General features: G+C 49.3%; 1 protein-coding gene across 2 annotated transcripts in view; it reads right to left on the reverse strand.

The window, feature by feature from the left end:
- RPTOR (regulatory associated protein of MTOR complex 1) overlaps positions 1 to 18679 on the reverse strand; it is a 104924-nt gene that overhangs the window by 81095 nt on the left and 5150 nt on the right. For both annotated transcript variants that reach the window (XM_054293063.1, XM_054293062.1), the window contains exons 2-3: positions 12229 to 12331; positions 10231 to 10313 (exon numbers count right to left, since the gene is read on the reverse strand). In XM_054293063.1, coding sequence (XP_054149038.1) covers positions 10231 to 10313; positions 12229 to 12331 — 186 coding nt within the window. The remainder of the gene's footprint in view (positions 1 to 10230; positions 10314 to 12228; positions 12332 to 18679) is intronic.

The following is an 18679-nucleotide window of genomic DNA, read 5'->3' on the forward strand; positions in this document are numbered from 1 at the left end:
CAGCTCTCCTGGCTGAGTTGCTAACCCGTCCCTGCTGCTCAGGGCTCCATCCTGGATCAGCATCCCTGCTCTTCCCTGGGAATTCAGCCACACTAAGGCAAATATCTCACTCTAAGGCAAAGGATAAAACACCCCAGACAGAGATGCTTGAAGACCTGTCAAAGATGAACACTAAAAATCCTGGATTAAGTTTTCTTTTAAGTGAAGAGCATAAAATTGAATTAATTCATACTCCACTTTGCATGAGGCAGCTGCCAGTTTGATGCAACGTGTTCCTGAGAGTGTCTGGAACAAAGTGGGGCTCAGACACATAAAACAGGCACATATATGTCAGAAATTCACAGCCAGGATGAACATGTGGTGCACACAGCAGAGCAGCACCATTATATTTTACTTTTGAAATCTCCTGGACACAATGGAGCATCTAAGCCATGAACAGGAACATGACCAAAAAGACAAAAAGGAAAATCCAAGATAGACCAGACAATTCCAGCAAGCTGAGAAGCCCAGAGCTGGTGCAGCCATCCCCAGCCACTGTGGGTGACACAGTGAGACCCCCCAGATCCAACACCCCCATCCATCTCCAGGAACCAAAAAGTATAAACTGAGTTATCTCAAGTATTGAATTACTGAGCATCTCCTGGAGATGGTAAAATCCCCCTGAAAGCACCTGGGTACAGCAAAGAGGAAAGCAGGAAGAATGACATCAGTTTCCAAAGGATTCCAGAGGAAATCCAGACTGAGCCCTGTGCTGGGCACGTTGGTGGAATAATAATAAATAAACAGAGCCATGAACAAACACTTTGGGGAAGAGCCCATTCAGCATCTCTAATGAGAAGCCAGACTTTCCAAATCAAACTCTTATCTTGTAGAGTCTCCTGAAGAAATCAAAGAGCACGGAGATGAGAGGAAGCATCTTTTTGATATAAACCCATTTGGATTCCCAGAGGATATTTAACAAGATCTCAACACAGATTTGGAGGAAAGTCCATATATAAAGCCTTGCTGATAAAACAGGCAGGTGGGGGAGAATCCCTAATTTTGTCAGTGGAGGGAAGGCTCTGGGAAGCTCCAAGATGTGTTTGTAGGCTGACTCATGCAGCACAGCCCCAGCCATGCCTGGCAGGGAGCAGTGCCTGCTATGGGCAGGGCTCAGCAGGGCTGTGCAGGAGGGTTTGCACTGCCACTGGTGCTGCACTCACCCATTTCCCTTCCAGCTGTGCTGCACTCACCCATTTCCCTTCCAACTGTGCTGCACTCACCCATTTCCCTTCTAACTGTGCTGCATTCACCCATTTCCCTTCTAACTGTGCTGCACTCACCCATTTCCCTTCTAACTGTGCTGCACTCACCCATTTCCCTTCTAACTGGTGCTGCACTCACCCATTTCCCTTCCAACTGTGCTGCACTCACCCATTTCCCTTCCAACTGTGCTGCACTCACCCATTTCCCTTCTAACTGGTGCTGCACTCACCCATTTCCCTTCTAACTGTGCTGCACTCACCCATTTCCCTTCCAACTGTGCTGCACTCACCCATTTCCCTTCTAACTGGTGCTGCACTCACCCATTTCCCTTCCAACTGTGCTGCACTCACCCATTTCCCTTCCAACTGTGCTGCACTCACCCATTTCCCTTCTAACTGGTGCTGCACTCACCCATTTCCCTTCCAGCTGTGCTGCACTCACCCATTTCCCTTCCAACTGTGCTGCACTCACCCATTTCCCTTCTAACTGTGCTGCACTCACCCATTTCCCTTCTAACTGTGCTGCACTCAGCCATTTCCCTTCTAACTGTGCTGCACTCACCCATTTCCCTTCCAACTAACTGTGCTGCACTCACCCATTTCCCTTCTAACTGTGCTGCACTCAGCCATTTCCCTTCCAACTGTGCTGCACTCACCCATTTCCCTTCCAGCTGTGCTGCACTCACCCATTTCCCTTCCAACTGTGCTGCACTCACCCATTTCCCTTCCAACTGTGCTGCACTCACCCATTTCCCTTCTAACTGTGCTGCACTCACCCATTTCCCTTCCAACTGTGCTGCACTCACCCATTTCCCTTCTAACTGGTGCTGCACTCACCCATTTCCCTTCTAACTGTGCTGCACTCACCCATTTCCCTTCTAACTGGTGCTGCACTCACCCATTTCCCTTCCAACTGTGCTGCACTCACCCATTTCCCTTCCAACTGTGCTGCACTCACCCATTTCCCTTCCAACTGTGCTGCACTCACCCATTTCCCTTCTAACTGTGCTGCACTCACCCATTTCCCTTCTAACTGTGCTGCACTCACCCATTTCCCTTCCAACTGTGCTGCACTCACCCATTTCCCTTCTAACTGGTGCTGCACTCACCCATTTCCCTTCTAACTGGTGCTGCACTCACCCATTTCCCTTCTAACTGTGCTGCACTCACCCATTTCCCTTCCAACTGTGCTGCACTCACCCATTTCCCTTCCAGCTCCATCACTCCAGGCTTTGTCTCCATGTGCTGCCAGGCTGGCCTGCTGCCAGGCCTGCTGAGGGGGAAGCTGTTCTAGTGAAAAACTACAGGCTCCACTCCCAAACAAAAATACTTTGTTCTTTGGTTCATCCAGAATGGTGATTAACAAGCCAGCCCTGCACCTCCCCCTGATCTCACTTCAGTGCTGGCTGAAGCACAGCTCTTCTGCATCAAAGCAAGGCTTGGGATCCTGCATTTACACTGCCTCTGGAGACACAGCACAGGACAGACGAATTTACAGCTGCTCATGAACACTTTTGGGTTTGCAGTTCCACAATAAACATCCCAGAGCAGGACCCCAGGGCAGGACCCCAGCCCAGCCTGCAGAGCCCAGGGAGCAGACACACCCCGAGCCTGCTGTGTGATAAGCTCAGAGATAACTCAGCCCTGTAAGAAGTGACTGCAGCTCATCCCCACTGCCCATCAATCACAAACCCAATCACCTCAAGCCCACGCTGATATGGCCACAATAACTCCTGGGTTGGACACATCATGCAAATGCAAATTGTTCTGAACCGTATCCACTGACTCCAAGCTTCTTAATTTTATATTAAAAAAAAAAAAATCAAAACCACCACCTCCTTCAAGGTGTTTTAATTTTAGGCTGTGGGCACATAAAATTACCCTGATGCAAATTCATGAGGATTAGGCCAAGATAATAAAAACTGCATATTTAAGTACAAGGGAGTGTGCTGGAAATCCCAAATTGACGTTACAGGCAGCAGCTTAACCTGGTTAACACAGGCCAGGAGAAAACACTACTGATAAAATTATTAGTCATTGCTAACTTGAAAAATATTCATTACAGCGAGGACAAACTATAACTTTGAGATGCTTTAATTTAAATACTGAACTAAGGCATAGGGAGACTCCTGCCAGTCTGAGGCAATCCTCTGCAGATATCTGGGGGCATTTCAAGCCCCTCTCCATCTCCCCTGTGCTGACTCCCCTACAGCAGCTGGTGCCAGCACAGGAAGGTGGCAGGAGCCAGCTCTGAGCCTGGCACGTCCCCTCCTGTGCCTGCAGCCAGCAGTGGGGACTTTACCTTCCCTCTGCAGTCTCTGACCTTGCTTTCAAGTCCAATGTGAAATGAATTCCAAAGTACCTAATCCTCACTGAGCAGCTCAGGATCCAATAACACTTCCAAAAAAAACGCCTCGGAGCAGTTTGTTCATGAGAACTGATGTTGACAGGGAAGACAAAAATCAGGACAACCAACCTTGAGTTGCTGCTACAATACATCCACAAGACAGGTGTGTTCCTCAGCAGTTACAAGCTGCTTCACACTGCAGGTTTGTGCCAAAGTTCACAGAAATTCCACCCACCAGCCTCCTGTGTTTGGTACAAATCCTTCCCTCTCTGCTCAAATAACCATTCTGAGAGGGCTCTGTAAATAATTGCTTGCTTTTAAACAGAGGGGATGGTAAAAGAACTCAAATTTGCTTCTCATTTGGCAGATCTGCTCCCTCAGCCTGGTCACAGCTCGATGGGTCACATCACAGGGTGCCCTAACTGGATTTTAGGAACACCCCAGGTCACATCTTCCAAACCTGCTTAGTCAAACAACCTAACTCCTAAGCAGCAGCGTCAGCTCCATTCCTTCTCTAGAACCTCAGTTTTATGAACTCTTTAAAGGCTCTGCAGCTTCCTGTTTGTTAAACAGAAACCTGGACCTTACTGGGAGCCCAGTTCAGGCTGCAGGAGCACAAACTGGTAACCAGTTTGGTTCTGGACCAGTGCAAACTGGTAAATTCTCACACTGGCTGTCCTTACACCCTGGCCTGAGCGCATTGTGTTCCAGGGAGGAACTGCAAGGCTGGGACCCTGCAGGGCAAGAACTTCATCTTCTCAATCCTAAATAATTGTTTGGTAATTTCAGTGCTCCTCTGATTGCAAAGTAATTGCTTAATGAAGCAATTTTCTGATTAAAAACACCTTAATGAGTCAGGAGAAGGAAAGCCAATCATTCCAAGGCTTATGCCTTGTTAATCTCCACAGGAAAGCAGTTCAAACCAAAGCACCTCAGGATTTCCTCATTCTGCCTTAGAGAGGAGCAGCAATATAAATAAAAATGTGAATAGTTTCCTCTTTATCTCTGAGTTCTGCACAGAGCTGGTGGTGTTTGTTAGCAGGGAGCTCCCAGTGCCTGTGCCAGTGTCCAGCCCTGCATCCTGCCCAGGGGATCCAGGTGCATTTAGTGGGCACAGAGCCCCAGGGTGCTGCCAGGGGATCTGCAGGGGGCTCCTCCTCCCTGTCCCCCATCCCTGGCATTCTGCACTCCCCCCAGCACAAAGCCAAGGTGCTTTTAAATAGGTCACCCAGAGCCGGGTGGTAATTACAGAAACACGTTAATCAGCTTTGCCAGAGCTGCTTTGCTCTCCAAGAGCCTTTTCCTGTCAGCTCTTTCTTCCCATCTCTGACAAGCTGACATCAATGGTCACAGAAAGCACCCTCAAAAGCACAAACCTTCCTCCCTGCCAATTCTGGCCCCATTCTGATGGCAGAGCACAAACCAAAACAGACAAGAAGGATGAAACGTGGGAAGTGAAGTTATCGCCAGAGGTGTGGAGGGGAAGGCAAGGGCTTTGAGCGGAGTTCAGATGCTGGGTGATCTCCTCCTTCCAGCACATCCTGCCCACAGAGCTCCAGCCTGCAGCAGGTGCAGAGACCCACAGGATTTCAGATTTCCCACTGAAGCGACTCTGCAGGTTTGCTGACTTGGCTCCAGAGTGGCTGCAGTGCATGGCCAGCTCAGCTCCCAGCACAGCCACTGCCACTGCCTGCTCTCTGCAGCTTCTGAGCACATTCCCCACAGCACTCCCTGCCTCCAACTACTTTTTTTCCTTTTCGTGACTCATTTTTCCAGGAGAATCTCTGAAAAAATCAGTATTAAGTACACCACTGCTGCAAATTCACAGTTTCCACTTTCAGTGGTGTGTTAAAGATTTATCAGTTTGGGGGTTTTTTTTCTCACTATCAAAAGCATTCAAACATGAGCTGTAGCCAGGGCTGCAGCAGGGAGCTCCTCCCTGGCACAGCCAATTCCCAAATCCCGTTATCCCTGCTCCAGGGGCCCTGCCAGGTACAGCTGCTCCCAGAGCAGGCAGGAGGAGCCCCAGGTGAGGACCCATTCCTCCTCATTTTCTCCATATTCCCAAGGCATTAAAGAGTAAGTTCATCACTTGGAACCTGAAATCTGTGCTTTCCTGGCCCAGTGCTTCCAGAGGGGTTTCCAGCGATGCAGTGACACTCTGACCACGACAGGTTTTCAGACAGAAGGACAGCAATAATTGGGTTTCACAATTAGACAATTAGACTTGTTGACTCCACTTCTGTGGCAGACTATTTTTTTTCCCTGAAAAAAAGCCCTGCTGGTTTGTGCTGAAGACAGTTGATCTTTAACAAGACAGCAAAGGATTGATACAGCAGAATTTTGCAGAGCCTGAAATAGCTGCCAAATTCAAGAGGCTGTTGGGAAATAAAAACCAACAAACATAGTCCTCTAAGGAAAACCTGGTTTTGTTAAACAAGGTCACACTGTCTTTTTGGTTTTTTCCTTCCTATTCATTTTCCTCTTGCATGTTCCTACATCTGCAGATATCTCCTACTGGAGACCAAGCACCAGTTTTTCCATGCTCCCCTTTGGAATTCCACAGTATTTCTTCTGCAGGAGCAATTAGTATTTGCTGTTGTTTTAAAAGAAAAACTCTACAGAAATAAAGGAAAAGTATGACTCACTGAGAGACCAATAATTAGGTCATGTGTTCAATTAGTTTTCATGCTTAAGTAGTTACTCTTTAGGAAATGCTCCCCCTTTGATGTGCAGCAGCAACTTCCCAATTAATTAGGCAGAAAAAAGCAATGAAGGAATGAAACCTCAGACACCGAATCAAAGCCCAGAGATCTCTAATGAGGGGAACAACAGCATCAACAACAGACAACATGCACTAAAAGGTAGAGCCTTTCAATGATCCACTTCAAGTATCTCGGCTGTACTTCCTTTGAAATGAAGAGAAAACTGTTGGGAAGCAGACTAGAAGAGAGGGAGAAGCAGCCTGTTTGATCAGAAAATCACTGTTTCCTTGAAGGCCTGCCACAAAAGAGATAATTTATCCATATTGTGGGAGATGTGCCCCCAGAGACCAGCACTCCCTGGAGCAGACAGGAGGCAGCACACAACGGGTGAGACTGGATCAGACAGGAAAGGGAAAGCCCTTTCCTCACAAGCTGCCCAAGGAGCCACGTTCCAGCTGCAGGCATTCCCAAACACCAGCTCTTGCTTTCAACCACCCTTCCCAAAGGCTCCCTAAAAGTTTATTTAATCTTGTCTTCTAGATTTCCCCAGTCCCTTCCCCACGCAGGATTTCCATCCCCCTTCATGGCTCAGAGATCTCCCTCACCCCAGGGATGCCCATTCAGGTATAATCCATTCAGCTCTAATGAAATCAGCTCCTTCCAGGAGAGAATTAACACAGCCCCAACGACTCTCTTAGAGAAAAAGGAGGAAATTGAGAGAAGGAAAAAGGGAGGCAGAACCGTAGCACTCGAATTAAAAAATCAATACTGTAATTGACTTTGTTTTATGCAGGCAAGCGGGTGTAAGGGGGATGTGGAGGCTCAGTCCCTTGGCCTCGCTGGTGCGGGTTGGTGCAGAGGGAGTGCTGATGGCAAATCGCTGCTTTGGGGGCAATCTCGCAGAGCTACAGACCCCTCACAGTCCATTCAGCTGCTTCTCAGAGGATGGAAAACCCCTCATGGCACAGGAGAGGTGCCCTGCAGCTGGAGGTCTCTGCACAGAAGATCCCAGGGCAGCAGCTGTGCATGAGCCATGCAGGAGCCATGCAGTGTCTGCATCCTCTCACCTCTCCCAGGAATGTTATGAACTGCAGATTTTGGCCTGGCTGGCAGCGCTGGGAGAGCTCAGCAGAGATTAAAGGAGAAAAGCAGCTGGTGCAGGAGTGCCACTGGGATCTATGCACCACTGAAATCCCAACAGAAGCAGCAAAATGATGGAGTGAAGGAGGAAAAACTCCTGTGAGTGCTCTGGTCAGTGTGGAGTTAAAGGGAGAACCTGGCCAAAAGCCAGACCTAACCAAGAGAGAAAAAAAAAAATCTATAATTTCATGCAAATTTAATAAGCATATGGTCCAGACTACTTCATAGCAGGTCCTGAATTATGTAAACTGTGCCTCATCCAAGCCCAGCCTTTGGCTGCATGCACACCCACAGGGACGGAGGCACAGGGCCCTGGGCTGGCTGGGCAGGAGATGGGCAGCAGGGGACCAGGGGAGCAGAGCCAGGCAGCAAATCCATGCCTGGCTCAGGGACCAGGGCACACAGGGGCCTCACACACAGCCTGGAGGGTGCAGGAACTCAGTGCCACAGCCAGCAGAACCCCCTGATGCTCCCCAGCCAGCCCTGCAGGGCCCAGCCCCACTGCCAGACTGGAGCTTGCAGAGCAGTAATTCCTGCTCATAAAAATCCCCACCAGCTCCTGCATGCCATAAACCATCCCACTGCAGCAGCACTGGCAGCTCGCAGCCCAGTTTGCAAAGGCTCTTGACTCTTGAGCTAAAGCAAGTCCCTGCTTTGCAGTGGCACAAGGTGCAGTGCTGCCAAGAAATCTGAATTTACACCCCAACAACAGGGAGATATTTGCTGCTCCCTGCCAGCACAGCAAAGCTGGGCCCTGGCTGGGCACCTGCTCCAGGGCTGCACCTCACACAGGCAGGGGTACTGAAGGGGGTCAGCAACTGAGAAATCCAATTTCAACACGATTACCTAAATATTTTAAATACCCCTGCCTAACACAGGGGTTCTGCAGGGACACTGAATGGGGCCAGCACCAGATAAATCCCATTTCAACACGATCAATTCCTTACCTAAATATTTTAAATACAGGGTACACCTCCCACAGGCAGGGTTCTGCAGGAGTACTGAATGGGGTCAGCAGCTGAAATCTGATTTCAACATGATCAATTCCTTATTTAAATATTTTAAATACAGGGCTACACCTCTCACAGGCACGGTTCTGCAGAGGGTCAGCACCAGATAAACCCCATTCCAACACGATCAATTCCTTACCTGAATATTTCAAGCACAGAGCATGTGAGCAGCATCCCACAGAAACTCCAGTTATTTTATTCTGGGCAGTTCTGTCTCCTTTCCTGGTGCTGCCAGCCGCAGCCCCAGCTCCTGCAGCCCTTCACTCGCTCCCTCCCCAGTGCCTGCAGGTCCCAGGGAAGGTTTCCCCTCTCCCAGGCATTACCAGCCCTGTGCTCTTCACTTTCACTCCCTTCTCTCCCTCCATCCTCAGCTGCTTAAGCAGCCCCTTTGATCCCTGTAATTGAGCCTCTTTCCAGATTACCCTCAGCTTTAACCCCTCCCTGCCCAGTAGAGCTTAAGCCCCAAGCCCAAGGGGGTGTTAGTGTAGAGTTGTCTCAGTTTTCCTTCCACTTTTTCACCAGCACCTCAATTAAATCTGCACTGAATTGCAAGAACTCTGTGCTTGTTCAGGGAAGCCTTTATCAAGACAGATCGAGCCCACAGCTCTGTCATCTCCTACCCTCTCCCCCAGTACAGTCTTCATTTGAGAACTGCATGAAATGACTGAATATTGCTTAACTGCAGGATTTTGCAGAGGAAACAACAGCTGAAGTGGTTTCTACTCCCGCAGCACACAAATTTATGTAGCTACACAACAATAAAGCAAAGTCTTAAATTTAATCAGAACAAATACTTCAAGCAATGGCAAGCTGATAAATTATTTAGAAAGGGGCTCAATAAGACCTGGAAGGAAATATCCATCAGCTGTGCAGCCTGGGAGCTTCCAGAAACAAGGAATTTTCATGTTTTACCCCTCGTGCAGATTTCTTACAGAAAAGCTGTTTGCACTGAGCAAAAAGGGGATGTTTGAACAGAAGGACTGGCTGGCAGCAGTGCCACAGGACTGGTCACACAGTGGTCACCAGTGCCACCATCCATGCCAGCAATCAGCACCCCTTGTGCATTCCCAACAAGGAGCTGATGGCAGCAGCTCCAGCTGGGAATAGCAGCTGTTTCAGAAGATTGTTATGATTTGCTCTTTTCTCCAGACTGCCTGGTTTCCCCCAAACTGTCTTCCTTCCATCCACTCCTCAACCATTCCAAGCCCCCAAGAAACAGACCAAAGTGGATGCATTAGTATTTATATGAAAGCTCTAGGAAATTCAATAATGCTGCTATTGTTTTATTGCAGATGGCACACCAACTTCTCTTTATTACTGCAGAAAGCTCCAGAGCCCTGTGGAGTGCAATAAAGCAGGACGTGTTTGGCTTTGCAATGTGTCAGGGCTGTGCCTTCCTGCAGGAACCAGGAACCAGCCCAGCTCTGGGACTGCCTCCACCAGGCCCACGCAGGGAGCCTGCTGCTCCTGAGCTGGCCTCCTCCCCAGCCAGAACACACAAAACACGGCTTGTTTGCACCTCTGCTCCAACATGCTTTTCCTCCTCTTTGATTCCAGGCGCTTTTTGAGTTTTCTGCTAAATTCTCGGGCTGTTGGGATTTGAAAATTGTCAATGTGCCACGAGGAAAAACACAAAAAGGAAATTCTCTTGTCTTAACTGTACACGAATATCTGCCCCTAAAAGCTCCAAGACACAAATACCCTTGGAAACCCTTGGAAACAAGGGTGGAGGAGAGGCCCAAGCCCCGGAGCAGAGAGAAGCCCCAGGAGCAGCCCACACTCACCCTGGGCTGCCAGTTCTCATACTGCTTCTGCAGGTTGGCCCCGATGGTCTCCAGAGCTTTCTGAGGCCCCATGGACAGAGGATCTGGGAACAGAACACACAGCAGCAGCTTCAGCCCAGTGCAGCACTCAGGGATGTTCCCATGCAGGTTCCTTTCACCATCAAACTCACTAACACCTTGCTCCTCCTGGAATTTACTCCCAAAAATTGTCCCCAAACTCCTCAGTCCAACAAAAATCCAGCTCCATTACAAACTGTCAGATGTGGAAGATTTCTCTCACTGAGGTGCTGAACACAATTTTGTTTTGAAAGACAGGAGAGGCACTGCATTTGTTTCTTTTAATAATGAAATAAGGTTTCTATTGTAAATAATGACAAGAGCTCAAATTGGTTAAATATTTGATGACAAACATTTTCTGTTGATGAATGCAAAATCCTGCTTCATTTACTTCCTCTGCTTCCTTTGCAGAGATTGTGTGCCATTTGTAATATTTAAGAAGTTAATTTTATTGCTAGATAATTACCACAATCCATACATAGCAATACAATTCCAGGCCATGTGCTTTATTCAAACACCATGGACATATAATTAAACAATTAACAAGTTTTCTTAAAAAAAAAAAAACCCTACAAGCTAATATTTTCCCATTTAATACCAATTATTTTAAAAGCACTAAACCAGATCAGTGAAGGGTTTTTTTCCCAGTTTTTGCAAACATACTTTTGTTAGAAACAAAATGTAATAGAGCAGGATGAAGGCAGGATTTTGAGTTATTTTTCTTTGCTGAATAAAAGCTGCACATGGAAGGAGCAGCAGGAGCTGCACGTGGCTCTGCTCAGAGGCCATTTGTCACCAGGGGTGACCCCAGCCCAGGTGTGAACAGCAGCAACTGCACCCCAGAGAGCTCCCAGCCCCTGCACATGTGGCACAGACACCTCTGCACCTCCCTGCTCCTCGGACTGACGGCACAAAAACATCAGATATTTCCCCAATTACCTTTTTCAGAGATTTCAAGTTGGCTGGAAGTGGAAGGAGCACTTGTGTACATAAACAAACTGAAAATTTAATTACAAAACTGCGTTCAAAATTCTCTTTGCTAATGATAGGCACTAATGACTTTATTTAAATGCCTCTGCAATGCTCCTCTGCTCGTGTATCAATGAGACATCGGGGCTGTGCTCTGCTCTCAGGCACCTGCTTGTGCCTGCTCAGGGCTTCCAGCAGCATTTCAGGTGAAAAACCTGAGGTGCTGCGATTCACAAGGCAGGTAAGAAAGGGCGGAAAACCTGCTGGAAGTTTGTAAAGAGGTTCTGTTTGTGCAGTGATCACTTTGCCCCTGGGGCTGTCAGAGTCGTGCTGGAGGCTGAGCATTCCCAACTCCTACAGAAAACCCAAACCTGAGAAAGCTGCTGTACACAAGATATTTCCTTCTAATATTACTTCAGAATTGTCTCATCTTGATAATTAGACTTTTTTCTCCAAAACCAAGGGAACTTTTATTTTCTTCACAAAAAACCTAGGAATTGAGTGCAATGCTGCATGAAAGCAGCAAACCCAGGTGTTGGAACTGCTGGCAAAACATCCTTGGGAACAATTCCAGGTCTCCTGAATGATTCCAATTAAAACAGGCCCAGAGCAGCCACCTCAAGGTGTTTCACAGAGCTCACTGCTCTGCGGGCTGAGGCAGGGAAGGGGCACTGAAAGCTCTGCAGATCCCAGCACTCAGAGATTCCCTTCAGGTTTTTATAAATCCGAAACAATTACAAGCAAGCAAAGCAGCTCATTAACAGCTGTTTTCCTCCATGGTGCCTCATTTCAGAGCACAGCAGGAGAGATGACCCACGGCAGCAGGTGGAGCTGGACTCTTCGTTAACCCAGAGGAAAATCACATCCCCCATTTCCCTCTGCTCAGCCCAGTTTCAAGGCCTGGCAATGCAGGATTCTGGGCTGGATCCTGTGTCTGGGGGAGCAGGGGAGCCCGGGGCTCTGGGCACTCACCAATCCAGCACTCCAGGCGGGCACAGGGAGTTGTTTTCACCACGTCTGGGGGGTCCACGCCCACGTTGAGGCACAGAACTAAGGCAACACTGACAGTCTTCATCTGCAAAGACAAGAGCACACACAGCCTTAGAGCAGAGCAGCAGCCCCGGGCTCCAAACTTCACCCTCCCACAACTTCTGCAGGGCTTCAGCCAACCTCTCCTACCTGCTCCGGCACATGGACTATTTAAAGCAAGGCCTGACTGGTGAGATTTTTCATTTTTCTATTAGAACAGTACTTAGACTCCATGTTACTATTTTTGTTGTTATTTCCAGAGCCCATTCTTCTCTTTCTGAGCGTGGAAATGGATCCCAGTGAACTTCTGCTACTCATCTTAAATTAGCCATTGTCCAGCTGAAACGCATTATTAAAACATGAGGCAGTGCTATTCAGGGCCCCTGACCAATATTATAATGCAGTGTGTGATCTCTAATACTGAAACTAAAAGAATTACAATGGAAAAACCCCAAGTGACAAACAAAACCGTGAAAAAAATTAAACAAACAAACCAAAACAAATGTATTTGGTGCATTTTTTATTTTGTTTTCTTCACGTGTTGGGTTTTCTTGGAGAGCCCTGTAAGGAGAATCCTGGCTCCAGCTGCTGCTCCACATGGGCTTATCCTACCCAGGCACCCCAAATGTACCAACCCAAACCCACCCAGCCCCAGCTGGGACCCAAAACCTGCATTAAACCAATGACAAACCACCTTGGCCAGCTAAAAATACTAAAATACTGCCTGGAAATTATCACTCCACATCTTTATGGGCTTTTCCTAGACTCCCTCATGCCAACACCCAAGCCAGAGGAGGAAAGCAGAAGCAGTGCCGAGGCTCTCAGTGATTCCAGGCATTCAGGGCTTGCCTGCAGCAAGGCCACCCACATCCCCACCTCCCCTGGGTGCTCCGTGCAATCCTCAACAGCAGGGGAAGAAAATCCCAAATTTCACACTCAGGGAAAACCCTGGAGCCACATAAATGAGTAATTTATCCAGAAACTGGAGCAGCCAGACACCATTCACAGGCTCTAGACCGGGACAGAAATCCTGCAGCGTTTCCTCACTCCCATGGCCGTGATGGGAACGTGGAATAAAAAAGCAGCAAGAACTGTGGTTTGTGGCTTCATCCCAAGCCCTGCTCTGGCTAACAAACCCTGCAGTCCTGTAGGAGCTCCTCGTGCCAGGAATCACCCAGCACTCTGCAGCAAGGGTTGGAAACGGGAATTCCCTGATCAGGATGTGCCCACGGATGGGGTGGGAGCCCAGAGCTGCAGCTCAGCACTCAGGACATGGAAACAGGAGCCTGGGCAGGAATTCTCTCATCAAGATGTGCCCACGGATGGGTGGAAGCCCAGAGCAGCAGTTCAGCACTCAGGACACGTGCCTTAGAGCACTTTGTCACCATTAGGGACACCCCAGAAAAAGCAGAGCCAGGAGCAGCTGCAAGGAGCAGCCCAGCCCTGCAGACCCTGAGCAGCTCAGAGTGCCCTGGAGCACCCACAACCAGCACCCGAACCCCCCGGGCACTGCACAGCCCCCAGGGAAGCCAGGGAGCTGCAGGGTGGCAGGGCATGGACGCTGCCAGGCCATCCACGCTGCCACACGCACACTCAGCACCCCAGGGAAACACAGAACACTACACACAAAATGACTTATTAGACCTGGAAACACATAAATCACTCCTGCAAGAGAAAGTATCCTGCCAAGCCATCTTCTCCATCTCATTTATTTATTGTTTCCCATTTGCACTCTAATACTGACTTATTTTTCAGTATTTTGCTGGTAACGTCTGATTGGTGGCTGATGCTGAACAGGCTGGCATTTATTTTCCATTCCCAGGTTCGGGCTTTTAAATAAGTGTTTCTCCTGGAAAACTGACAGCAGAGCCATGAGAGGAACAGGCATTGATCCCAGAGACAAATGGGGTGATTTCCCCTCTGCCCTGAAGGATGGAGAGCCTTGCACTGCACAGCGTGTGCTGTGCTGGCAGGAGCTCACCTGAGAGCACAGCCCATCCCTCTGCCTCTCAGCACTCCTCACAGGGAGCATTTCATCCTCAATACCCCACCCAGCCCTGCCCTCTGGCAGTGGGAGGCCATTCCCTCTGTCCTGGCACTCCATCCCTGGGAAATTGTGCCTCTCTGCATTTCTTGTCATCTCCCTGCAAGGCCACACTGAGCTCAGCCCAAAGCCTCTCCTGCCCAGGTGGGCAATGCCAGCTGTGCCAGCTGTGCCAGCCTCTCTGAGGCCACACTGAGCTCAGCCCAAAGCCTCTCCTGCCCAGGTGGGCAATGCCAGCTGTGCCAGCTGTGCCAGCCTCTCTGAGGCCACACTGAGCTCACCCCAAAGCTCCTGCCCAGGTGGGCAATGCCAGCTGTGCCAGCTGTGCCAGCCTCTCTGAGGCCACACTGAGCTCAGCCCAAAGCCTCTCCTGCCCAGGTGGGCAATGCCAGCTGTGCCAGCTGTGCCAGCCTCTCTGAGGCCACACTGAGCTCACCCCAAAGCTCCTGCCCAGGTGAACAATGCCAGCTGTGCCAGCTGTGCCAGCCTCTCTGAGGCCACACTGAGCTCACCCCAAAGCTCCTGCCCAGGTGGGCAATGCCAGCTGTGCCAGCCTCTCCTCCCAGCAGAGCTGCTCCATCCCTGGCACCATCCTGGAGCCTCCCCTGGGCTCTGCAGCAGCTCCAGCTCTGCAGGTGGGGTCTCACCTGAGGGGCACAGGGGACAATCCCTGTCCTGCTGCCCACGCTGGGCTCAGCCCAGGCTCAGCAGGGTTTGGGGGGACAATGCAGGTGACTGATCAAAAAAAACCCCAGTAATGCTTTTCCCATTTCTGAACTCTTTTGGAACACACCAGACACTTCACTGCATATTTAAAGGTTCCTAATGCAAGCAGCACGAGGACATTCTCATCTGTCATTAAGACAGTGGAAATTTTCTTTCCCCCGTTTCAGGAGTACATCCATCAGAATACATTTCCATGGATTTTTGTTGGAATTAAAAAATGAAGCAGGAGAACATTTGGTGAGTTTGTAAGAAAACCAATATCCAAAATGCCTTGTCAGCAAAGGCTCAAGCTCAAACCACAGCAGCTCTTACTGAGGGCTCTGCACTTTGGAGTGTCATTTGTATGTTAAAAAATGGGCTACAACTCCCCAGCTTGTACTGCATCCCATTTGCCGTGATTTAATAACGCTGGGTCACAACCTGCAATCCTGAAATGGCCAAATCCACTCGGGCAAAATGCTCTTCCTGAGGAGTGATGGCAGAGAATTCATCCCAATCCATCAGAAATGGGATGGGGGAGCAGAGGGAGTTCTGTGTCTGCTCAGGGAGAAGCTGCTTATTAAAGCATTTGACACTAAAATTTACATCTTACGCTAAAGACCTTCTAAAATATTCCTAATTCACCTCTTATTTCATTTAGAGGCCAAACAGATCTGCAGGTGATACAGTGCAATACCTGCAGGTATTTTCAGCTGGGAAAAAACCATTATGTTCTTCTGGGTTTGATTGAAAAGGTGCAGGTTTATCATCCCAGGGAGCCCACCTGACCCACTGGAGCATCCCTGGCGTGGCTCCAGGCCAGGCTGGAACCAAGGCACACACTGATTCCAGCCTGGGTGAGACCGGGTCTGGAACTCAGAGCCACAGAACTGCTTCATCTCCTAGTTCAAGTAATACCAAGAAGAAGTCGGTGCATTTATGAGAAACTCTGCATTTTGTGGCACATCTCAGACTGGACGTTTTAGACCCCATTAATATTTGATTTTCACACGGCAATTTGCAAGCTGAAAACTTTCTGCTTAAACATTACCCAGACGAACACTCAAGTGTTAGAAACCTGCCTGGGTTTATGCCAGTGAGTTCAAATTGCTTCTGGGAGTTAATACAAACACAAGATTAAGTCAGCATTAAACTGAAATATATGAGGCTACGTTATTTTACAGAGTTGAGGATGAACTTATCAGCCTTAAACACAGACCCTGAGACAAATTTCCAAATTCCAAATCCTGGTGTGAGTCTCATTTGAAAACCCTCCCTGGCCAGGAGGATGTTTCCTGCTTGTGCAGGAAATTCATTCCCTCCTTGAAGCCTTTTTTTCACATTTTTCTCTACCCACATTTACAGATTTAACACAAATCTCTTCCCCACCAGCGAGGAGTTCCTCAGGTAACTCCTGACTGTGGGCTCCTTTGGAGAGCTGCCATGAAATGTTCCATCAAGGAGGTCTCCAGAGAGAGCAGAACAGCAACATTTAACAGGAGGAAACATTGTTCTCCCTTGGGCTCAGTTCCCTCCGCAACACCAGAGATTCCTGTTTGCTCTTTGCCAAACTTCCCTTTTTTGGGCTCCCAGCTGAGAGGTGACAAGTGGTGACATCTGTCCTGCATCGTCCCCAGGGCTCTGGCACCACCTTCCACTGAGGAACAGTGGAAATCAGCCAGAAATCAGCCTGAAAGCAGAAAAGGCTGAAGGTTCTGAAATCAGTCTGAAATCAGAAAGGGCTGAGGGTTCTGAAATCAGAAAGGGCTGAGGGTTCTGAAATCAGTCTGAAATCAGAAAAGGCTGAAAGTTCTGAAATCAGAAAAGGCTGAGGGTTCTGAAATCAGTCTGAAATCAGAAAAGGCTGAAAGTTCTGAAATCAGAAAGGGCTGAGGGTTCTGAAATCAGAAAGGGCTGAGGGTTCTGAAATCAGTCTGAAATCAGAAAAGGCTGAAAGTTCTGAAATCAGAAAAGGCTGAGGGTTCTGAAATCAGCCTGAAATCAGAAAAGGCTGAAAGTTCTGAAATCAGAAAAGGCTGAGGGTTCTGAAATCAGCCTGAAATCAGAAAAGGCTGCAGGTATTGAACAGGCAGACCAAGCCTTGCCCTTGCACTCCCTCACAGCTGCACAGAACCAGTGCCAGGCTCCTGAAGGAATGGTTCTCACCACATCCCACCTGGACAGGACTTTCCCCCAGCCAGGGGAACAGAGCTCCCTGCAGCCCCTTCAGCTCCTGCACCCCTTGCAAGGTAAAGCACCTTAAAAGAAGAGCTTTCAGTTTCAAGGAATTTTTTTTTAATGTAAAGTTTAAGATAAATAAATTGTTAAGGAAAAAATAAAATCTCCGTGCGCTTCTCCACAGCAAGAGAAGCAGCAGAATGCAAAGAACTCCTTCAAGCTGGCATTAATAATTCAAGAGCTCTGCAGGTTGTCTCCAGCCATCTGCAGCCCAGAGTGGGTTCCTGGTGTGCCAGCCTGCTCCACATTCCTCGATCACCTCCTCCTGAGGGTTGGTTTCCTCCTCTCACCTCGGAACTCGGCACTGCCACTCTGAACTCTCTTCAGGGCTTTGTTGTGCCCAGCAAAGGCAGCTCCTGCCACAGCTGCAGTCCTCACTGACAGGACAAAGCTCACTCTGAGCTGCTGCCCTGAGTGCCCTGAAGCACTTCCCAGGCTCGTGGCTGAGTCCTGCTGGCACTCACTGCCCAGGTACCCACGGGCACTCCCCAGTGCAGCTGCTCTGTGGGACACCAGTGACATCCAGGGCACCCTGTGCCCCAGGGCCCCCAGAGCTCCAAGGATCCCCACTGTGGTTACTCAGAGCTCCAAGGATCCCCACTGTGGTTACTCAGAGCTCCAAGGATCCCCACTGTGGTTACTCAGAGCTCCAAGGATCCCCACTGTGGTTACTCAGAGCTCCAAGGATCCCCACTGTGGTTACTCAGAGCTCCAAGGTTCCCCACTCTGGTTACTCAGAGCTCCAAGGATCCCCACTGTGGTTACTCAGAGCTCCCAGGTTCCCCACTGTGCTCCAGGTTAAATCTCCAGACTGCAGCAGGCTGGTCCTGGCTGCCACAGCACAGCAGCCAACACTGCTTTCCAACCACTCTGGGATGCTTGGAGCCAAAGTGGGCTTTCCTTCCCTGCCAATCATTTCTTAAAGACAATAAAAATAATAGAAAGCAAACACTTTGCTCCCATGATCTTTGCTTTCTCCACACAACCTGCAAAGAACCAACAAGAGGCGTGTCCCAGGTGTCACTCCCCATCTATCTGTGACAGGGTTTGCTCCTCATCTGTGCTCTGCATTCCTGCAGGCTTCTCCTCCTGGCTGCAGGGCATTCCCGCTCCTGGCTGCCACTGCCTTTAGGAGGTGCCTGTCTGCCCAGGCACGGCTGATGCTGCTCCAGATCTTCCCTGCAATGTTCCTTCCAACCGCTCCTGGCTGGCCCCTCAGACCTCTGGGAGTCACTGCCTGGGGATGCACTGGGGCTCGGATCAGGAGCAATCCCCCTTGGATCAGGAGCTCACATGCAAACACCTTCCTGCACCAGAGCCTCCCCAGCTGCCAGGAGAGCAGGAGCAGCACCAGGAGCAGCCCAGCAGTTCCCCTGCAGGGTCAGGCTGGGCTGAAGGGCACAGAAC

The sequence above is a fragment of the Melozone crissalis genome, unplaced genomic scaffold, assembly GCF_028551555.1.
Source record: "Melozone crissalis strain CALT ecotype California unplaced genomic scaffold, PUWL_Pcris_2 ptg000129l_1, whole genome shotgun sequence".
Lineage (NCBI taxonomy): Eukaryota > Metazoa > Chordata > Aves > Passeriformes > Passerellidae > Melozone > Melozone crissalis.